At 45.2% G+C, this 24404-nt stretch overlaps 1 protein-coding gene across 2 annotated transcripts in view; it reads right to left on the reverse strand.

Moving 5' to 3' along the window:
• LOC135914139 (uncharacterized) overlaps window positions 1–24404 on the reverse strand; it is a 120235-nt gene that overhangs the window by 19942 nt on the left and 75889 nt on the right. For both annotated transcript variants that reach the window (XM_065446893.1, XM_065446892.1), the window contains exons 9-11: window positions 16767–16914; window positions 12766–12884; window positions 2957–3077 (exon numbers count right to left, since the gene is read on the reverse strand). In XM_065446893.1, the coding sequence (XP_065302965.1) occupies window positions 2957–3077; window positions 12766–12884; window positions 16767–16914 (388 nt within the window). The remainder of the gene's footprint in view (window positions 1–2956; window positions 3078–12765; window positions 12885–16766; window positions 16915–24404) is intronic.

Below are 24404 nucleotides of genomic sequence, written 5' to 3' on the forward strand. Positions count from 1 at the left end.
GCTACCCAGTAGCACAGGTGGGCGCTGGTTAGTCGGAGAGCCGCCCCGTTACCACGCTACGCGTTTACCATCGTTCGCACGCACCGGCACGTCACGCATTTCGGAGTCCACGCGCAGGTTTCTCCGCTACACCGCTGGGTGTCACCAAGTGTTCTTGTGGAAGCACGTAAGCGGAGTCCTGCTGAAGTGCACGCCTCACACGTAAGTCATGTCGATGGTGGCAACATGTTCTGCCGATATATTGGTTCAATGTTCACGTATTGTCGTCGAAAGCCATCGTGAGATGGGTTCTGCCCTGGATATTTTACTCACAAATAACTGCATTGAGTTATGTATTTGCGAACGCCACAGTGCACTGAAATTCTCTCTTTCTGGAGAAATGAAGAAGTACATGAGTAACTTCCCGAAATTGACACTGAATGCGACAAGGTAGCTGACAGTGTTCTATTTTAAGCAATAAGCGCCAAAACAGCTTCCTGCTGGAGCATCATGCCTGGAATGTCAAACAACGTTAACAATGCGAAATGGAACTCTTCAGTCCCTGTCCAAGGACTGTCGCAACGATTAAGTGCCAGAAAAATGTACATTCTTTGTAAGAAATATCTACCTGCGTAACTATTTGTTGAATTATTCATTAATAAACAAACAAGTACAACGTGTTGTATGAAATTCTGGACCTGTATGCAAATGAAATCTACTACATCTTGATAGCATTCTTCTTAAGGAGCCTCCAGAAATCTTAGTGTTTGTGCTTAGTAATATTTATTTTCACCTCGCTTTTATTATATTTATGGTAGTGACGTAAAGACTAGCTGTTAGAGCATTAGAAAGCATTGGCATATTTTACCGCGCCCTACCTTTCGCGTGCCTCTTTCTTTAGCAGTTAAGACAAAGGCAACGAGATTTGAAGAACGGCAACGAAGCTTCCCGTTCGCGTAGCGCGGCTGTGGTTCTTTCAAATGTGGAACAAAGAAACTAGTAGCGCTCTAAGCCTTATTCCACAGATTCGCAGCACTCACGGGGCGTTCACCTCGATAGGGCCCGTGCCATTCTATGTTGATGCCAGCGACAAGCCTGAACATGGTACGGTTTGTGCGGACTGTAAATGGTGTTTCAGGGCCTATTTCTGAAACATGGCAGCGTAGGCTGACAATTGGCCACGTTGGGTGAACCAGTACACGACAATGTGTGCAACATTCACTTGGGAGAAATGCAGTTTATCATATTACTGTATGAAATTGGTCCATCACTGTGGCAGAAATGAATGTGTTCGCTGCGTGTTTGAGGACAGCACTGTTGCGGTAAGCAAGCGGGAAGCTGGGCTAGCAATTTTATTAATATTCCATGGGCTTGCTCTAAAAAGTAAAATAGAGGGTTACGCAAGCGGAAGCGCAAACAATAGAAATCCGTGTTCGCAAATGTGTTTGAAAACCTGCAGTCAATGTAATTGAAGAGTTGAACAAGTAATCTCCGCAGACTAATAAATCAGAACGTCACTAAAAACACTGGACATTTCTTTCAGCAGCTGTAACATTATTCCGTTGGTATCATGCGCATCTGAGACTTCGTATATATATTTCTTTTGATGGTGTAAGATAGCTGGGCGTTGACCCTATGTGTTGAGCTCATCAACTTGCGTGGCGCATTCTCCGCGCCGCACACTAGATCAGAAGTAATTTAGTGTCATTTATTTGCGAAGTGCATTATTGGCATTGTCGGACAATCGCCTGTTCTGGTTATATGACTGTCCCGCCAGAAATGCGCGGCGGTATTTAAGAAGTCGGAGTCTAAAAAAAATGTGGGTCTATCCCGAAGATTGTGCACTCTGAACAGGTGGGCTCGTCTCCAAGTTTTTAACGTCTTAGAAAGTGGGCATAACCTGTTGGAACCGAAGGGAAGCCCTCAGGGAAGCATGCAGTACAGGCCCGCGTAGCACATGCAACCCACTGCGCTCCCTGAAATTCTTGTAACCATCTCGCACTGCTTCGTAGATACTGCCGCCCGCGTTTTACTGCGCATGCTATTTTTGTGATGTTCGCCTACTCGTCATGACAACCAAAAGTACGCCTGAACACAGGAGGAGGACACCAGGCACGTTGGGTTTCCCCAACATTATTAAAGCAGCCAAAAACACCAAGCAGTAGTGCTCAAAGCCTTCAAAGTATTTCGAAACGTTGCTGTCCAAGATTTAACGCCAATAAAAATTAATCACAATAATTGCGAGAAATCGTGAATGTGCTTGGTGTAAGGTCATTAAATAAATGTTGGAGGAAACAAAATACAATATATAACATAGTGAACAAGGGATCGGCAAAGAAATATGCTGATGTGGACTTCGTACCACTTGTCCTAACTTTAAACGTGTCCATTTTTTTCTTACCCTAATTCTCCATTCACAATCCGCGCCTGATATCCACAGCAGGCTCACTTTATACCTATTTAGGTGTGGGATGAAGCAGGAGCCCGTAAAGATGTGAGGTACTTACGGCACCTTTGGCGAAACACCTATCTATTCCTGATTGCTCCGATATGTGTTTTTCTTTCTCCCGTATTTGTCTGCACTAATCATGAATATTTAGGTAGAATACACTGCTTATTCAATTGTTTTTGCAATTGCCTATTGACAGCCGATAATATTCGTTCGTTTTTATGCAGTAATTCATTAAGCTCGATATTCCTAATCACTCTCGATTAATGGTTTATCCCTTACCCGGAGCCTTGTCTTTCCCTCTGCTGTTTTTAAAACAGTCTTTAAAATTGAAACTGACTGATAGCGAGAAATGAAAAGACGACAACAAGAAACAAGGATACGGAAAAGATTAGACCAAGGCAAGCTGTAGTTCTCATTGATCGGTACACAGCGCTGAAGGGATGTGGTTAGGCGCCGATATCTGAAGCAAAAACGTGTTCAACAAAGCGACGATTGTGGCCGCTTAGATTCAATAAGAATACTCACCAGGCCTTCGTAAAGTGTAGTCGTGGAAGTCAGCATGGTGGGCGGCAAGGCATTACAGAATCCCGGGTATGCAAGCCATCCCACCGAAGTGATGGCAATTACAATGTCGACCTTGTAAGTGCTGCGTAGAAAGAACGCCGAGCAACAATCGCATCGTCATATACGCTGGCGCACTATTTCCACTCATTTATGAATAATCGCACTATATAGCACTGCGGCCTCCGTCATAGGCGGTCGAACAATACTCAGTCACACGTGTTCTCCCGTGTTGTAAAGTACTGGAAGCTGATCTCTGCCTTAAACCATGCACTGATGATTATGTTCCACGATGTAGTAACGGTGTAGTGGATCTGTTGCTTTGTAAGTCTCTCTTTGTCTCAGACAAACAAACGCGCACGCAGACACATGCACTTACCTACACAAAACGAGCACATCAGCGCTCCCACCTCGCACGCCATTCTGCCAACACGGCTAGCTCCGACATATTCTGGCGCTCTGTTGCACACAGCACTGCGAGACTTGGGCGAAGGAGCGCGTGGCTTGCGTTAGGAAGGTATGGTGCATTGCTATTATTAGGCCTAAGTCATGGACACACTTTTGTTGCCACCTTCTCCAGATGGTACTGCATTTTCGCAGCTTCCGCTCATATTGTTCAATAAGGGTTCTTGCCACCTATAGCAACCTGGCGTGCAGCGGTGTGACATCGCACTCGTTATTACTCTTACTGGGTTTCCGGCTTTTAATTTACCAGCCGCGTTTCTTTTTTTTCGTGTAGTACGTGCAGTGATCTGGTACCTCCGACAGCGGTCGCGATAATGCACAGCACAGGCGAAGCCAGGGAACCATATTAACGCGAGAGCGTTAAGAAGCTCGTGTCACAGAAAAGCTTGTGTCGTCGGCGTAGGCGGTGTTGGCCGTGAGCCAAAAATACAGGAAGGCAATTCATAAATAGAAACAACTTGCAATGTGGACCGGGTGGGAATCGAACCAGGGTCTCCGGAGTGCGAGACGGAGACGCTACCACTCAGCCATGAGTTCGATGGTTCAAAGCGTGACAAAAGCGCCTCTAGTGAATGCGCTGTTGCCTTAGGAACGTGCCGTAGAAAGTTATACTGCGGTGTATATGGGTAATTGTGAGCATGTAAATTACAAAGTCGCAGTTAAACGAGTAGCGAAGTCCGCTACATTTCATCTGCGCTTGGCGCACACGCAGAACCATCTTGCGGCAAACAGAGAAGTCCCCCTCTTCGCAATGTACGGCGCTGCCCCGACAGGTGGCGCGCCACTCACCCGCTGTCCCCTTCGTCTCGTCAAGAGCAGGCCGAGTGAATAGAAAGTTTTAGCAGAGCGTTTACGGTCCGCTCCGCTCAGACCTGCCTATCACAACAATTGGCACGCAGCCGCTCATCAAAACGCTACCGGGAACACTGACGCGCGTGCGCACAGCACACTTAGCGGCAGCGGAACGTGGGACGCTGACCACGTTTCGCTAGGAACCTGATTTAGCGGTGCGTCAGGGGGCGTGTAGTTGCTTTCGCAATCGTTTTACCGCCAAGCTGAGAGCACGTCGGTGGCGTCTCTGGGAGGCGCGCTTGTTAGATAAGCGAAATCAATGCATTCTATGCAGCCACCGGCGCGCGTGAAACGTGTGCGGAGCGGAGCGCAAGCAAACGCTCTGCTAAAACTGTCTAATGAGTGGGCGGTGCGAGCGGGGTGCGCCAACGCTATCGTGTTCCACACTTGAAGGTGAAGCTAAAGCGTCCTCCAAATTTTTTGAAGCGAAATTTTCTTTGCAAGCCATCCAAGATTTCATAGAGTGTAGTAGCTGCCTGCTGCTGCTTGTGCTGCTGCTGCTTGTGCTGCTGCTGCTCGTGTTTTGTCAACGAATATATCCCCCTCGGCTGTACGACGGTGGTGCCATCTAGGAGCGATGGCTCATGCGACTTTTCCCGCAGCAGTGCAAGGTTGAGGGGGAAGACGGCCTGTGCATACAGGATCATTTGCCGTTGATAGGGCGACGGTACGCGTAAAGCCAACACCACCAAGGCAAGAGAAGGCCTGAGAACTCGGCGAGACACGTCACGAAAAAGAGACCAGTGGCGTGCTCGGGGATACGGGTTTGCGCCCTTATGGGGAATGTTAAACAGAGCACCATGTTTCTTTTAGGCATAGTTGAGAAGATGGCCCGCAGAGAACAGAGGGTACTCGAAGATTATTTTATATATGGAACACGATTTACGCACTGCATTACTAAAATGCCCGTCCATAAGAAGACGGAATTGTTAAACCTTAGCACTGGGAATGAATTTCGGGTAAATGATGACGGGGACCATGGCTCATATTCAAAAGTCACAGTGCTGCCCTCTTCATCAGAGTAGCTTCTTTACCTTGATTTATCATCGACGTCAAACAGTTTGCCGTTCATGCTACCACAAAAGTTCTTCAACAGAATGTTAGCACTGCATCATAACACATATCTCATGATAACTTCACTTTGTGCCTTTCTTCACATTCGAGACATGTATTTATTCCAGTCTAGATTGGGCTCTAAACGAATAATTTCGCTTTCGAGGCATTATTACATACAGTACCGCAGTCCACATATTTACAGCACTTCAAATGAGTTTAGTAATGGAGGTAAAAAACACTCGTGCACCTAATTACAAAGAAACACCTGCCTTATTCCGCACAATTCCATCTATTCTCTTCTTTCCCTTAGCATTAGCACCCAATATTCCGTCATTGATCTTGCGGAAACATGAGCGCATAATTTTTCGCCCCCGATTTGTGATTGGTACAGCAATTCGGCACGCAGCACTTATTAGGCATATCCTGTTATGAACGTAATCCACATTCTGCTGCAATGAAGGCTTGCATGACACAAACGCAATCGCAGCACAAGCGCAAGGACTACATGCACGGTTCACGCACAGAAAAAAGTGCACTCGAAAGCATATCGTAGCATGCTAGGACTTTTCTAATCCCGCAGCTATCCAAGGAGCGGCAGGGTTTCCGGAACTAAACGAATTGTTGTCGCCGTCGTCGCTAACTCGGTCTTCCGCGTCTCATTTTCAACATAGGCGCGCAGTTTGTAGCTTCGTAGCACGCTGCACGGAAGTTCTATGTAGGCCTCTTTTGCGTGAAGAAGCTCAAGGGGAGAGGATATACAGCCAGAAGCCCTAAGTTCTCTAGAGGGCGTTGGTAAAGCCGCGATAAGACCGGAGGTATGATGTTACGTTGCGCATGCCTTGTGCCGCCTATCAACAACGTGGATGGTTGCATCTGCGCCTGCAGAGGGAGGTACGGTACCCAAAACAACTGGCGCAGAGAGCCAGCTTCCCTCTTTTAGCCACTGCAACGCTGGTTGCGTTCGAAGGTGCACTGCATTGCAGAGCCCCACTTTAGGGGCGTCCTAGAGCCAGATCAGATGATGCGCGTGAACAATACCACGTAAGCTTTGCTCGATATAGAATGCAGCAGCATACGTCGCATCTGCTGAATTCTGATCACGAGCCAGTATTTTCCATTCTTTAGGTACTTCGTCAACGGTTGTGGCAAAATCTCGCGGCTGATATAATGCCAGGATTGGTCGCTTAGCGCGAATAATGATGAAAATGATAAATTAATTGAGTAACTCTAAATTATGGCTTGTGCTCACGCTCGCTACAATTGTTCATTTCATCAGCGTTTCTCCAACATGCCAAGAGAGCGCTACTAGCCTCGTGGACGTAGTATTCACATTTCCTCACATGCCGCATATTGCTAGCTTATTCAGTGATTTAGCTGCGCTTGATGATCTAAGCGAATTGAAATAATGCGTAGCCCTACAGAAGCTACATTTAAGCTTTTTACGTAAGAAAACCACGATGCAATTATGAGGCACGCTAAAGTGGTGAATCGGAGTGAATTATAACCATTTGAACTTGCTAAAATGCGTTGCTGGCGGGACACAGACGGAGAAACATGCAAGACGAACACCTCAGTCGAAGTCGTGTCAGTAACACGCTTTGGCAAGGTACAATGGATTAACAATTCTTCCAAGTTAACCCCCTGTGAAATATGACTGGTCGACTTTCTCCAACCTGCACCTTAATTATAGTACAGGAGCGTTCTTCCACAACAACCCACATCGAAATGCGGCAGCCACGGCCGGAACTGAATCCGCAATCTCACGCTCAGAAGTGCAGCGCCAGAGCGACATAGCTACCGCATGGATTTCGTAGCTTTTAACCGTGGTGGCTGTAAGAAAATATGGTGGCCTCGATGATATCAGTGCTTACTCCGCAATTAATGCAACATCCGTCAGTAGACACCAGCGTCAGCACTTGCCGTTTCATCGATAATATGTGTCACTTTGCTTCAGTTTGTGACCAGATTTCGTTTTGTTTATTCCAGAAGGGGGCTCGCGATGTTGCGGAGAGAGTGAACAGATGGGTATAGGAACGTGTGCTTTTTCTACCAAGTATCCACCAGGCACATACATATCTTGAAGAGGAGCGGGGGGGGGGGTGATTGCTGTTTTTCGTGCTGCGCTGGGTCCGCCGCACTTCATTTTATTACACTGCGAGTGACGCACGAAATCAGAGTTCTGCGGCGGTCCAGCGCTTGGCTAATAAGACACCGCTACATTACCACTCTCGACGAAGGCGACGATGATGGATAATCATTAACTTGTGCGTTAGAGAACGTATAGTCAAATGTCTGCCGAATAATTGGTGGAAAATACTGTTCAGTCTCTCTTCGGCTGCGACTAGCGGGCGTAGCCTTATAGCCAGTGGTTAGCAACAGCCTAGACTAATGCTTCATTGCGGCCAATGTAGGCCACGAAGCCAAAAAATGTAATTTAATAGAACAATCGCTGTACAAAGATGTACGGCTAGGCCTTTAGCTTTATTTAAACATGGTTTTACATTACCTGCAAGCACTGCTTACCATTGCATCGATATTTCACGCCTGAGAATAACGCAGAGGGTTTCAAAGAAGACGCGGCAGTGTCTCCATAAAAAATTTGACCCCCTGTGGTTTTTTAGCATGCACCTAAATCCTAGCCGCCGATCGGTTTGGTATTTCATCACGTCGGTGAGTGGCTGCAGTGCTAGGTGACCCTGTCGTGGCCTCATACTCGGCAAAACTCGATGTAAACTGAGCTACTGCCATCGGCGAATGTTCATGTCTAGAAAATTTTGCGCAGGTTGAAGCACAATTCGAGGAGGCTAGACTAAAAACTGTGTCTTGACTCCTGTCGCAGCAGCAACGGCGGTTTCGTACAGCACCGGTAATCAATCTCAACGCATAACATTAAAATTTAGACAAATATTTAGGTTGAATCAATGTCATCCGATAAAACTGATTACATTAACCATAGACAAAATAATGGGGTAACTCATGCCATTTAAGATACATGAGAAGCCTATGATATGCAGTGGTATGGATGCTTACCTGAGAAAACAATATTACAAATTCAGGAAGCAGTGCAATTCAGCGCACTACGTCAAAGAAACCTTATGTACACTGGGCATGTCTAGAAGCCAACAAACAAAGACACCAAGGACACAATAAGGGACAATAATTGTACTTACTAATTCAATTGGAAAAATGGTAAATAGAATAGAAATAAAACGGATTAAAAACGAACTGGCAACAGGTGGGGCACGAACCTACGTCTTCGCAATACTACAACAAATAGCTTTATTATGGCTCAAATCAAAAACGTATCGGGCGCGTAATGCGAATAATTGGGTTCGTGCCTCACTTGCTGCCAGTCGGTTTTTAAACCGCGTTCATTTTCATTATTTATCATGTCTTTATTATTAATGTTCATGTAATTTCCTCTAATTTGCCCTTTTCTTCTTTGTATGTTCGCTTCTTAAGATATGAATAATAAAAAATCTGGCCCTTGGTTTCCTTTCTTCTCGATTACATAGCGAGACCTCGAATCCGGCAGCAATGATGCCTTCAAATAGCATGTGTTGGTTTATTAACCAGTTGCCTTGACCCAAAAAGATGACGTACACATGATGCATACTAAGCAAAGGATGTTCCACATCCGCCGTCAAAGCCGTAAGTGTAGGCGCTGGCTAACACTTCCAGGTTTATTCTAGTAGATAAAAATAAATACCCCAAAAAGTGGATGGCAAAACGCCACAGCGGTAATTCAATTGGAAAGAGAATCAGACGCATAATGCGAAGACATGGCTGCGCGCCCCACATACAGCCAGTTGTGTTTTCATCCACTTTCAATTACGTTATTTTTGATCATTTCTTCAGTTCAATTATTGCGTACAAGTAATTTCCCCTATGCTGTCATTTATGTTTTTCTATGCTCGCATGTTATGATATTACTAACAAATAATAGGCCCCTCGGTTTCCTTTCTTCTCGTTCAATGTATCCTAGGGACATTTTCGAAGCAAGCACATTGCAGTGCAGGAAGGGGAACTTGGCCGTTAATAATACATTTTCCTTACTTGAAGCAGTGTTGGGTACATGTTTTCCTTGAGAAATTTCGCAAGCGTATTCATTGGGTAAAAGCACAAACTTAGTCGTTCTTTTTACCCAATATTTTTTTGAGGAATTTCAATCTATTTCACGCAAAGAAGCACGGCAATTACTCATGTTAAGAAGCAACCTATTTGTTTTGCCATTTACAGCGAAGCTGTTAAGGCGTGCCTTACCCACTATTGTGCCCGCGTGTAAAAAGAAATCCCGAAGGAAGCACAATACCACGCCACCCCGTGGTGGAGGTAAAAAAAGGCATTAAACTCTCCCTCTATGTGAGCCGTTTTAACAGACAGTGCAATGGCGGGCCGACCCGCGGCGGAGTTGAAGCAGGCGTCACGCACTCCCCCGTACGAGGGACGATACCGAAGATAGTAAAACACCGGGCCGACCCACGGCGTGGGTGAAAGAGGCGGTAAGCACTCCCCATACGAGTGCCGATCTTGAAGATAGTACAATACCGGGCCGACCCACGGCGTAGGTGAAGCAGGCGCTAAACCATCCCCATACGATGGCCGATTCCAAACTTGCGCTATGCCGGGCAGACTTGCAACGGAGGTGAAGCAGGCGTCAAGATCTCCCCATACGTGGGTCGATCCCGAGGATAGTGCAATAATGGGCCGACCCACGGCTTGGTGAAGCCGGCGCCAAACACTCCCATTACGTGAGCAGATTCCAAAGTTGTGCAATGCCGGGTGTGCCCGCGGCGCAGTGACGCAGGCCATAAGCACTCCCCATACGGGGCCGATACCGAAGATAGTACAATACCGGGCCAACCCACTGCGTGGGTGTAGCAGGCACTAAACACACCCCATACGTGAGCCGATTCCAAGGTTGTGCTATGCCAGGCCGACCCGCAACGGAGGTGGAGCCGGCGTCAAGCTCTCTTGATACGTGGGTCAATCCCCAAGACATTGCAATACCGTGCTGACCAGCGCAGAAGTGCAGCAGGCGTTAAACACACCTGATACGTGAGGCCATCCCAAAGGTAGTGAAATACCGGGTCGACCCGCCACGGAGATTCAGTTCGCCAATTAAGTGGCCCACATACACTGCTTCGCTGATCATCGTGTTTTATAGAGCGGAAGGGCACTGAGTTTTTATCATGGTTGTGGAGCTAAGTAGAGGAATATTTTATTATCACATGATTACTCATAGGAATTCAGTGCGCCAAGTTAGCAGTGATCGCATGGCTCTTCTTTCTAAAGCATAAAACTTGTTTAAGTGTTCTATTGTCAATTGCTCATATTGATAAACAGTAGTTATGTTGTGAGTGAACCACTTAGAAATGTATTTGTGTTCTCAGTTAAGTGGACAAGAAAGATAAATTTCACTACGATGACCGAACATTCGTAAGATATCATATCCGTTTATAACTAAAACGTAACTGCCAGTGGACAATGCCGGCTTTCTTGTTCTAACGATTAAGCATTGTTAGAAGGTAATTTACTGTTGCAGGCTATTTCGTTATTCCTTCAAAAGAAAAGCTTGAATATTCCTTGCGCATTCATTTAAAGTTATTTACTAACAGCAACAGACTTTTCTTAACCTCATCTTTTTCGTTCCTTCCAATGTCAAATTGTAGACATAAAGAAAGGATAACAATAAGGTGATCCGCACACCATATTTCTTCGCAGATTTCGGAACATATAAAAAGTACTTTATTACAACAAATATAGAAGAAAACCTAATATGGATGCCTAAGAACACCATATTTTGTCAAACTTTTTTAACACTTTAGGTAATGGAAAGGGATGAACTGGCAATGCGAATCTGAATAGTGTTGTTCAAGTGTTTCAGGTTCTTGCAGTAGAATACGGCATCTATTTCAATTGAAGGCTTTACGAAACTTTTGCAAAAAAGAGTAATCGAAAAGATATATAATTTCCTTTATGTTTTATGTTTTAAATGTTTATCTCTTTCTTTTATCCGCTTCTGTCACTCACTCTGGCGAGTACCAGGGCACATTTCTACTCACCTTTATTTAGTCCCACTCATACAACCTCTTATCCGCACTCTACTCGACCCACCCAGACTTACATTTACTCGGACTGGAAAGTAACACACGTTGATGGCCTTTGCATCCATCCACTAGCTCTACTCAGACTCAGTTGGAGTGAGTCTGGTCAATTTGACTAATTGCTGAGGTCGTCGACCTATGCCCGGATTTCAGAGGGTATTTGCTGACATCACTGTGGAACGCCATGGTGTAATGCCACCAAGGCAAGAAGGTGCTGGTTATCCTACCTCTCATGGCAAAATGCATGTGTCTTAAATTTGCTCCCAAGTACAAGCAGCGCGCTTTGTCATTAAGAGAAATATTTAACTTGGTAGCTTCTATCTAAATACTGGGAGAATGTGAAATCATTTTTTCGTCATTCACCGGGCACATGACGGTGATGGTCTGTTGTATATAAAAAAAGTTTAAATGTACTATTTACAAAAAGCCAATTCATTTTTAAACTTATCTTTCACAAAATTTGTTAAAAGTTGCAGAATTTAAAAGAAAGTCTCAAGTACCAAGTTGTCGACCTTCAAGCTTCGTACTTAAAGATATGTCACAATTCTCATTCTGCCCCTAATACGACATCTAACGAGGGCAGAATGAAATGTTCACAGATCTACAATACTCCAGTAATTTGTGAAAAGTTCGTTTGCAAGATGGACGTAAGCGTTATAACAAATTTAGAAAGCAGTCAACTCGTATATCAAATGTCCTCTATAGATGATGCACTTACCTGTGACGGTAACAGAACATATATTCCCATGGACGTAGTTATGCATGTATACATATACATGTACGTTTTGGTGCACAGTCACATTGGTGCACAGATTTGTAAACCCAAGGCTCGTTTTATTTTTGTCTTAAAACATTTGTGCAATTTTGTTGCAATTATGGGGTCCTCACTGAAACGTTTCTTTGCTACTTGCTAAAATTTAGCCTTTCACTCCAAACGCAACAGTTTGATATTAATCTTCAGGCTGTAGCCTCATCAGAAAATTTGGACATTTCGCGTTCATTTGATTAGGGAAACGTGAGGCCCTTTGACCCCGAGGGAAAGCTCCCTCTTAAGTTTCTCTAACAGCCCCGTTAATAATCTTCTTAGCCATAGACACCAATTTCCAGCTGGCGCCTATTGCCAATTTCGAAGCTCTCAATAAATACTAGTATGGCGCGCGTGAAGTTGCATTCGTAGTACATGCAGCCTGTGTTAGGTACACTCTTGCTATTTGACTTCAGCGTTATCTTACAAAAGCTTCACTGAACATACTGATATTCGTTCACCCTCAATGTGGTTCTCTTATCACTTACTTGGCAACTTCCGTGAGTGTCACTGTGAAGTTGGATAAGAAGTTACCGCTGTAATCGACGCAGCCGATGGCGATGACGGTTTTCGCTGTCTGGTCCCTGCCCTGGAGCTGTTTAAGTTTCTGCAACACAAGCAAAGCACGACGGATACGATATGCTTCTAGTCGTTGTCTACATAGCCGGAGCTTCAGCAAGTGTAAATATGCATTCGTAACAAATCGCTCTGTATTTTTTTCTTTAAACAGAGTGATTGATTCCTAGCATGTCGCATACGCACTTTTAATAAATAGCCGCATCGTGAAGAGAAGATACCCGGTGTAGGAAAGACTAAACAGGAGATGCACGTCTGCTCTCCGCTTGCTTGTAAGGCTTTGAATACAAACTGAGCCCTGAGCGCTCCACTTGTGGATGTCGACACACAGAATTACGCACAAGTATCTGTATGCGTCACTTTGGCAATTTTACGGAAGAAGCGATTGTGCCCACTGCCGACGCAGTCATGGAAAATATACAGTGGTTGCTGCATGTATAATTGTTGACAATGTCAATATTAGGAAGTTCGCAACGATGTGTTGCACTCGCGTTTTTGTAAAAAAAATAATAAGCAACTTTGAAGACCCAAAATTAAGAACACAAGCTGTTTCAACACATGGGGCGCAATAGCAGCATTTTCATACAATTTGCCGAGCACCTTGCAGTTGCCCATGTCGGAAACAAACGCAACGTATTAGCAGGAACATCAGCGTTGTCTCTGCATGTTGCTAATACGCTATACAGCCACACATTGTCATAAAGTGTTGAGGCTTTCCATGACACATGATACGTTGGGCCCATTGCGAATGCGCACCTTGTGTAGCTCATTATTTCGGTGTCTTCCGCAAGTTACCGTGAATGTGCAACCGTTTCGATATGCTCAGAGCGCCCACGTTGTTTCAAGTGCACCTATTATACTGTCACGTGGTGGTGACGTTCAAGAACACAGTAGCAATACTGTGAACGACAAAACTCATTGGGCGAACCTGTGCCCACGAAACAGGCGACATTTATAGCACCACGATAGCGGCGAACACGGTCGGCGATCGTCGAAAATCTGATCAGTGGGTCAAGCGCGTCGGCTTTTATACAGCAGTCGTCGAATGTACCAGACTAATCGTTGGGACCCGCGTGCCTTCCACAAATTTCTACACCATTCGCGTCAGGCGATGAAATCAGATAATACAAGGTTCGGCGACAACAGACAGCGGATAGAATCATCGATAACTTTCCAGAAACTTCGGATACATGCAGGCGCGTCCTGTGCTGTGCGATAACATGTCTTAGGCGGCGAAACGTGGTCGCCCGGTAAAGATAAGTACACGTGTCAATACTTTCTTGGTGTTGTAGCGAGCAAGAAATAAATCCTAAAATTGGTCACTATTTGGAATCATCACACGCTGACGAAAAAGTATTAGCGGTGATTTGTTCGTATTATACAGATAATCTGTTTGCTTCGAAGATGGTAAGCCTAGCGAGATGGTACTAAGTCGCGAAGCTTTCTATCTCCAACTACCAGATGGTGCCACATCAGCATCGGTAATGCACAACCGGGGTGTATTCGGAACGCTCCCATACCTAATTCTTTATTACATAAATCACTTCTATCTACGCTCTCTACCATGGTACGCCAGGATGGTATGCTAAAGCGTATCACTGGGGATGTCGTGCGCTGTTCAACGAAGACGTGGCGCGAATACAGAGGGCTTAACTTATCACGTTTTAATGTGTGCTATCTGTCTAAAGTTGCACATTGGGCTTGTTGGTATATCATGATTACGGCAGAGGCAGAAACAGGACAAAAGAACAACACAGACGGCACACACGTTCTGCGCCGTGTCCGGTTTCTGTGTTCGTCTTTTGTCCTGTCCCTGATGCGCTACGCCATTTGCCTCCATACAGTCAGTGTTTGGCGTGCCAAAACTAAGGATCTCTTTATGCGACACGCTCTAGTGAAAGACTACAGAACGCTTTGCACGACCTGAAATTCCGCCACAGGAGATCGAACCCGCGACCTCGATCCCAGCAGCGCAAGCCTAGAACACTGTTGCACGAAAATGACCTGTACGCGCGTCTAAACCGGTCACTGCAGGAGGGACGTTTCGGTTGCGTCTGAGGTGTGAGCATTGGGTCGCACGACGAAGAGGCACTTTCGTTATGGCTGAAATCTCTGTAGGCATCTACAGTGTGGTCAAGTGTTAAAGGGAACACTCCAACGTCAGCCTCTCACGCCGCCAGTGTCCTAACTGCATAATCCGGCTGAAGTGGTGTCAGTGAGCCGCACAGCCCTGCAGGAAGGGTGCCAGTGCTATCGAGAACTTGGGGAGATGACCGTTAGCAGGAGCCTTAAGGTGGTATAATATTCTGTCCGCCATGTGGAAGGTTCGTCCGAAAAAAAAAAAAAGATGCACAGAATTTAAAATCTAGTGTTTCTGGTGCACCCAAATATTCACGACACAAAGTAACATATCAAACAGCCTTAAAACTATCAGATACATATAAATTACTATGTTTTTTTTTTTGCAGGACACGTAACGCTGCGTTAAGCACCCTTGCATAGGCTCCATGGTGGCTCCATCTGTAAAACAAATGAATTCTTCTGAGGAATAATATTGAATATTAGTTTTACTTACTGCTTATTATAACATTAGAGTACACTAGAGAAACTATAATTTGACCTGTATCAGTACATCACATTTCTGCAGTGCTGAAACCACAACCCTTGCCAGAAAAATACTTTTGGCAAGACCGGAAATACAGGAAAAATTAAATAGAGGTGGCGGCGCTACTTTGAACTTTGCACTTCAGCTTGTCGTGACGTCACCGATTTTGATGGCGTCTGCTTGAGCCTAAATAATTTTTATCGCTAAATTTAGGCTACTCTTTATTCTCAAAATACCCAAAGGGTAAACATATTAAGCTTCAGTAAGCTTCACTGATTCACAGGGGCTGAAATACGATAAAATATTTTGAAATTCACGATGCCACAATAGCAGACCTTGCTTAGTTGGTGGAGCTATAAGGAAAAGAGATATTTTGCGTAATATACATACTACCGCAAAATAATAAAAATAAATGTTTGAAAGAGTACATGAGCTGTTGAAATTTATGTTGAGTTGCGCAGTAGTGTCCCTTCGGGCCACGTTTGAATTAGCTCCTGTTCAAAATATGCTCTACTTGTGTTATGTAGCTGGCTGAAGCAAACATCTCTCCTTCTTCGGCTAGTAAAAAAATATAACTGCATCAGGGAAGAATCCCCGCCTGAAGCACAACACTTCTGTAAAATTTTGCGCTGCAGCTTACAGCGTTTCCAAGCAAAAATAAAAGCATACGAACAATTTCAAGCTACACATCTATGATGTTTAACATGAGCATGTCAAACAAACATTCAATTTCAGGTTACAGGACAAAACTCTATTCATGACATTAAGCTTAGTTAAATACAAGCGGGTGCTTTCCATGTCTTGCCAACGCAACGTAGCAAAGACGGCAGCACTAATGCGTCATTTATTCCGTTCTTGAACTTCGTGCAGCTTTGCATAGAGAAGAATATATTCATGTGCTCAGTTAGGGCGAGACGTCGAAGCGTTCAAATACCTAAACAACGCACATCGTAGATTGCGCTGTTCTCATATGTGATATTTCCTGCGACCTGGAAAAAAAAATATTGCGTAAAAGTGGCATCAAGCAGGGCATATGAACTTGACGACAGGTGGAGATCGGTTGTGGCCGGCTAGTTTGACGTGCCATGTAGTTGCTAACGCGCAATGTAGAAGAGGCCTCCTTTGTAGCCCAAACATGAACTCTATTGCAGACATATATATATATATATATATATATATATATATATATATATATATATATATATATATATATATATATATATATATATATATATATATATGCGTGCGCGCGCGCGCGCGCGTGTATGTGTGCGTGTGTTTGCGCATAGGTACACCACCCGCACCCACCTCGAGAATCGGTTTCGTTCTCGATACCGTGGCGATGAACGTGTCGGGAAACGCGAGCACCGTGAGCAGTCCGTAGTGCCGGATGCCCTGTCTTCGCAGCGCGCTCAGATCGCCAGCTGCGTCGTCCAAATTATCCAGTTTCAGTGCCCTGCAACGGAAGATTCGGCAACAGGTGCCGTCCACGGAGGCTACTTCATAAGTGCGATACCTCCACGAAAATCAAACACTCAATGGATTTGCATTTCCGAAAGGAACAATCACCAGCTTTGTAGACAATGATGGTTCTTTAAGTAGACAACGTAATTTGCAGGAAAATAGACAAAAAAATATCAAGTAGAAACTGTAAGAAAAATTAAGCAATGAAAAGAAAGCGTATCGATAGTTTTTGTGGGGAGAGAAGTGCCCCGCCCGCGCCGAGTGAGAGCTGCGCCCAAGGCGCTCTGTACAGCAGCGCGAAATAAACGGCCGTCAGCTCTTCTAGCCAACGAGGTGAAGTTGGCTCATAAACAATAATTCCCGTTAAGGAGTTCCATCCTTTCCTTTTTTCGGTGTAGCATCATCATCATCACTGTCATCATCATCATCATCATCAGCAGCAGCAGCAGCAGCAGCAGCATGGTTACGCCCAGTGCAGGGCAAAGGCCTCTCCCATATTTCTCCAACTACCCCGGTCTTGTACTAATTGTGGCCACGCTGTTCCTGCAAACTTCTTAATCTCATCCGCCCACCTAACTTTCTGCCGCCCCCTGCTACGCTTCCCTTCCATTGTAATCCAGTCCGTAACCCTTTAATGACCATCGGTTATCTTCCCTCCTCATTACGTGTCCTGTCCATGCCCATTTCTTTTTCTTGATTTCAACTAAGATGTCCTTAACTCGCGTTTCTTCCCTCCCCCAATATGCTCTTTTCTTATCCCTTAACGTTACACCTATCGTTCTTCTTTTCATAGCTCGTTGCGTCGTCCTTAATTTAAGTAGAAGCCTTCTCGTAAGCCTCCAGGTTTCTGCCCCGTACGTGAGCACTGGTAAGACACAGCTGTTATACACTTTTCTCTTGAGGGATAATGGCAACCTGCTGTTCATGATCTGAGAACGCCCGCCAAACGCACCCCAGCCCATTCTCATTCCGGTGTAGCATACCTGGATGGAATTCTTTCAAATAACATACCGCGTCAGCCTTAGACCACCCAGAGGACGCAGGAAGTGTTTTGTGCTTAGTTGTTTTCCTTCCGTTATAGCATACGATATTCATACTGCTGAGACAAAAGTCGACGGGTAGTCAGCTGATAATAGCGTCTCGCACTAAATGACGGAACTATAAAAAAAAAGGCAGCATTTACACAGCACGCGAGCATATGAGAAAGCACAGCCCACTGACACGTTTTAAAGCAAACAAACAACCAATGAAAAATGTCAAAGGCTGCGATTGTAGTATTTTAGCAACCGAGACCAAAGAATTAACCACACGTCAAGTCGAAGTGCTCAAGGGGGTGAGAAGAATTTACAAAAACAAAAGCAAATTGCATATTTGCGATTTTTGTAATTGTCAAGCAAGGCGCAAATCTATGCCAGGTGACCTTCAGTGGTCCGGGGAAAGTGGTACTAGCTTCATCGTTGTGTAAGGTTACGTACAGAAAGTTGCTTGCCTTCACCCGGTGGCGTCGCTATGAATCTTCCCATATGCTTTTATCTAGCTAAGAATCCAAGATATATATTTTATTTACGATTCCTTAACACACTAATCCCTTTCAGCAACAGCGCATTACATGGAATAACTTGTTATACCCGTGTTTTATTGATTCTTTCAGCGTGTGATCAGCTGGGTGCATGTTCATTCTTGCTCAGTTCTCCAGAACGGGCACGTGCCACTGCTATACAGTTGTACAGAATTCATGAATGTGACTAGATGTATGTCGTGTTTATCTATAGATACACCTCTCATCGTCAGTCGTCCTTCGACAAGCGTCATACATCGCCTTCATCGTCCTGACATTGTTGCGTAAACTCTCGCATTACGCCAGCTTGATTCGGTGTTTGCACTGTGACTTAACTTGCGACTGGTGAAGATTCGTAAAAAAACATTCGGTGAGAACAAACTTGCAGCATTGCTGGTTGATAACAACAGTGCACGAGGTTTCCCGTGCGGCAGTAGTCAAAGAAAAATGTATGCACCCAAAGCCATTGGTTACACGGCATTTAATTAACTGCTCCACTCAAACTTTCTTTCATTTAGATTAAACCATGTGCGTTAGTGCTGCAAAATCATTTTTTCCCGATGGCAATTACATGGACACTCCAGTCACATTTCTGCCGTCGCCGTCACCGTGAGGTTCCATATGAGGGAAAACGTGTGAGGGTCAGCCGTCGAACGTGGTTTCGCTAATTACGTTCAGAGCCACTTCCTCTTCACAATCACTCTTGAAATCTCGCGTGCGCGAGCGAGGAACGTGGCCCGGATGTGTGCCCTCCCCCCTGGCGCACGATGCAAGGAGGTAAGCCAAGGAAGGAGGGGAGTTCCTTTCCGGCGGCTGCTATGGTGCCTCGATTTCCTCCTCGCCCGACGCTCCGTACAGAGTGGAGGCTTAAATGATATTGCGCGACATAAAAAACGACACGGACGTGAAAGAAGACGACACACCAAGCGACACACCATGCGCTTGGCATGTCGTCTTCTTTCACGTCCGTGTCGTTTTTTATGTCGCGCAATATCATTTAAGCAATGGATTACCAACTTGCCCGGAATGCTGCTCTCATAGAGTGGAGGCAACCGCTGCGGGTGATACGGCGTTGGCCACGCGAATTGCGGGCGCCGTAGTAGATGCCCAGGCCCCGAATACTCTCAAGTTCAACAAATGGCCACAGAGGGCGGAACAATCGACCGCGCGCCGTTGCTAAAGAAGCAGGCATAGTACACCAATTTCAAAGGTTCCCCCGTGAGCGCATTATCTCCCACTAGAGTCACCGTAGTAAGCGCAATTTTGCCCTCCAAATTTTCTGCAACAATAAAGGAAGCGTTTTTATTACATGACAAAGAGTACAAAATTATCATTCCTTATTTTACATTGTACTCTTTATTACCAACTTTGTTGTTTTCTGCCATTTTAAGCGCGAAATAGCGTTCAGCTTCATCTACCTCCCGCGTGACCTCTTGCCTGGATTTAAATTTTTTACCAGTATGTTCGTGTGCACGGCAGGTACGGATTCCTTGGTTCCTACATCGGTTGGTTATATTGTGCTAAAACCAGCTTATTGCGCTTCGATATCTCGCGTTATTTAACTTGGGGTGTAAGCCCGAAAGCTAGGTTTCAGTCGTGATCCATGTGGAACACGTCTGCATCGAAATGGGAGCGGAGCCCAGCTGCGACAGGGGACAGCAATACCAGTTAGTCGTTTAACATCGCTGCTTCAATTGCTATGTTGTATATTCGTCTCGTTAACTTACAGGCGGGGGCAAGTTAACGATTTAGATGCTGCATTACATATGGACTGTCAGGACCCTCCGTTGCTGTTTCCGAAATAAACTTTCAGTTGTGATGCCGTCATTATACACATTCACGAAAGAGAAAGCGGTATAGGAACGCGCGTCACATTTTTCATCTCGTTGTAGCCGTAGGCATAGGTGACGGAGTAACCTTATCAATATATATATATAGATTTTCCGAGTCCATCAGAAACTTCTTTAGTTCACAGTCTAATAACGATTTGATAAACGGAAGCTAAAGAACTGAATTGAATGTAATAAACAGTTGCACGCATGATAATTCACCCATATTTCGTACCTGTTGTTTCCAAATCTTCTTGCTGTCCAGTTTGGTTTACCTCAGGATATTTGTTTTTGCAGTAGTGAAGCGGTGCAGCACGTGGATGTAGAAAAAGTATGGATCATTTCTAATAGTTTCATGTATTTCATCTATTTGCTTGTGAAACCAGCAGTGTGATTTCTAGGGTATAAACGGGCTTATAAATGTTCTCATTTGATATCTAAATAATACTTAAGCTGTTGACATGCATTGTAGTTAGGCAGACATAAATTTTACGGAGAGCAGCAATATTTATTTACCATGCTGCTTAAGCACCCTAGAACAAATAGTGTACATTTGTATGTCTTCTGTAGTCACAAACCATTACAATGTATATGTCGCACCTTTTCGCATTTTATATTGCAAAACTGTGCTTATTAAATTTCTAATGCAGTCAACATTTCTGTTGCACACATGCAGTAATGAGGAAGGCACCAGTAAAAAGCAACACACTACATGCACTAAAAAGAAGCTGCTGCCCGCTACAACAAGGTCATCCTGTGTACTTTGGAAGCTACTACAAGGTAAACAACCACTCGTTCAGAAAAAATATGCTTGATTTATGCTGTATTTGCCTTCTGGCCTTGAGATACATGCCATTTGTTTGTATCCGATGATATGAACGTTTGTTCATGTTTATAGTTCAGCAAAATTGGTTCGAGCATAAAAGAAAAAACTACATGAGTGTGGATAACCTCTGCTGTATCATGTGTCACTGTTCTGCCCCAACTGAGTCTGTGCCAAGTACATCTTGGTCATCATGGGAGCCCCAAACTACACCAACAGGAAGGGGCTGGAACCGAATTCGCAAGACCAGGAACAGAGAAGCCATTGCAGAATTATTTGGATGAGATATCAAGTCTACAGACGACTGTGTGAAAAGTGAAAAGGGCCTCCGCCATCATTCCACCAGCACGGATATTGGCCGAGTCATTCAGGTACCACAACAACAAAAATTCTGTGTCTTCAGATGTACCTGCGACCACTGAACAAGCACAGACGGCGCTGGTCAAAAGCGTTACGCCAGCTTGCCCTTAATTAGTGAGCTTCGTGGCCTTGCCACTTCGTGCCAATTATAATCTTTTTTTCAATAAATGCAAGCTTTTTCATTCCACATGCTTATTAGAGATCATTCCTCTTCCTCATACAAACAATAAAGGTACACCGATTCGTTGCTCATAATTAATACCAGTCATTGTTAGAAGCATAACACATCTCGAGCAGCATTTTCTAGTGTACATTGCCACGTGCAATTCCTCTCCTGAAATAGCTGATGCGGCATTGGCCTGTGTCTTGCATTAACGTTTACATTATACGCTATATAGCATATAATTTTTCCTAATGTTTTTCGCCTTCAGTGCTTGCAAGATAGATTGGCTTCTTTCTTGAATGCAAGCTTTCTCATTCCCATATTTAATTCATAGTCTCATTCAGGATTGCTATTCTTGCTCGACAGCCTGTGTTTTTGCACAAGCTACATTGAAGTGATTGATTGCAGAATCTAGTTTCGCTGCTGTCTGACTTTGTACTTGTCACCGTGTTACGTTTCTCATATGTGGGAGCCTGGTCAGTTGCTTTGGAAAAAGTCTCTCGAGGCAAGCAACTGCTCCTACAGTCCGCACAGTGACATTGACTGCGAACTTACACGCACTGTAGTTGGTGCTCCCCGTTCGGTCCTTTCCTGCTGCTGCCATGTGCAAATTTTGCTTGTGGCCTTCGTAGGCCATGTAGACATACGCTCATACATGATTACATGGTTGTAAGTGTATGAAGTTTATATCGACATGTATGGAAAGGCCTGCCAAAGTGGCTGCGAAACGGTGATGCACACAAAACCGACCATACCCATATTTAGCGAATGTGGGGCACCACTTGTGAGTTACACATAAGTGACATGCAAAAGAACAAAAAGGAACATGCAGGTTGGAAAGGCGGTAACGCTAAAATGCCGGGCACTTCATGTCACTGTGTTGGCTGCCGGAGCAGATGCTTGCGTCACCCGATTGCTACGCAATGGAAGTTGCTCATCTTCAACGGCGACTGTCGGTGCAAACACGTGGGACACATTGTCCAACCAACTTGCGCTGCTGGTTGTTTGTTACCAGACTACCATGTGCGACGAAGGCAGACACTATGTCTACAGTCGGAAGGTTGAATGTGCCGCAAGCAACACGCGTGCGTGTATGCTCACTGTTGTCATGTGGATCGTAGCCAATGTACAGTGCATAGTGCCAATGTATAGATTGAGCGTTATGTTAGAGTATGCTGAAGTGATTGCAGAGTATTGTTTAAATGTTGTTCCACTTGGACATGGTTGCCGTGTTACATTTCTCGGATGTGGCGGCGTGGTCAGTTGCATTGGGCAACGGCCTCTCGAGGTAAGCACCTGCTCCCGCAGTCCGCGCAGCGACACAGACTCCCTGTTTACATGTACTGCGATTGGTGCTCCCTGTTTGTCCTTTCCTGCTGCAGCCGTGGGTAGATTATGCTTGTGGGCCTTTATCGGCCGTGATGTGGCGTGAAGGGAGACTAGCAAACGTGATTACCATGTCCCAAGTATATGAAATTAACAGCGATATGGGTAGAAAGGCCTGCAAAAGTGGCTGCATAATGGTGGTGCCCATATTGAGAGTGTGGGGCACCAAGTATGAGTTAGACATTAGCGGCCCGCGAAAGAACAAGAACAAATGTGCAGGTTTCAAAGTAGGTGAAGTTAAAGTACCGGGTAGTCCATGTCGCTGTGTTGGCTGCGGCAGCAGATGCTTTGCCTCACCCGATTGCTTCGCAATGCAAGTAATGGAGACTGTAATTGCAAACAGGTGTTGCACTGCCCAATTTGCTTGCGCTACTGATCGTCGCTCGTCCCCAGATCGCCATGTGCGACGACAAAAGTGAGAAGTTTGCAAGCTCGTGTTAATGGTTTCAGCGCATCTCGACATGCAAATTTTATTTCTGCTCTTGTTCGGGAAGGTTCACTGCATTTCTTCTGCCAATAAAGTCGCCCGTCCTGTTCATTCATTCGTGGCTTGTTTGTGTGGGCGTCAGTAGAGGACATTTATTCTCCTGGCGATTAAAACGCGGCAGCTGAGGCATGCCGCAAAGCCAACAAGGCGAGCACGGCGCGTACCCAGCGTACGCCACCGGTAAAAAACGGCCATATTGGATATTGCCCTAAAAGAATGGAATTTCCGCTTCCTGTTTAAGTAGCGCCGTCTGTCGGGTCCCTTGTAATTTCGGGCCATTGTCGAAGGTACAGTTTTCCTACTCTAAAGTTGGTTCTTTATTCTATGGACGCCTTTGGCGAACGCCACAGGAACGCGTTGCAGGCGCTCGTATGTCTTGAAAGCGGTCTGCGAGGTGGGTAACGCGCGCACCCGCGCGGGCCTCATCTTCAAAGCCATCTGCGATGTTTGCACAGTGCGCATAGTGTCGGTAGCTTCCTATACGCTTTGCTTTCGATGTTTCGTACGCGGTGAAGCGGCTGATGCACGGACAGCAATTGGCTCGCGGCTGCCTGCCGCGATTCTTAACTTCAGCGTTTTTCACAGACAGTTTCCGCTGTCATCGAGCGATGTGTGTTCATATTTACCTGTGCGCGCGTGAAACGGTGCAGGTTAATTTAATTAGAACATGTTGATGGGCTACTCGGTTTAAAGCATGATGGAATGTGTAAGCACGCTGAACAAGGAGGTAGAAAGAAGCAGAAACACAAAGACAGCGCTGTCTCCGTCTGTCTGTTTCTATGTCCTCGTTGAGTAACGCTTACTCATACTATCATTGTAAATTTACTTACTTACCCCGTAGAGCTATCAACTAATTTGCTGTCGCAATCGGTGCCT

This window comes from Dermacentor albipictus, unplaced genomic scaffold (assembly GCF_038994185.2).
Source record: "Dermacentor albipictus isolate Rhodes 1998 colony unplaced genomic scaffold, USDA_Dalb.pri_finalv2 scaffold_15, whole genome shotgun sequence".
NCBI lineage: Eukaryota > Metazoa > Arthropoda > Arachnida > Ixodida > Ixodidae > Dermacentor > Dermacentor albipictus.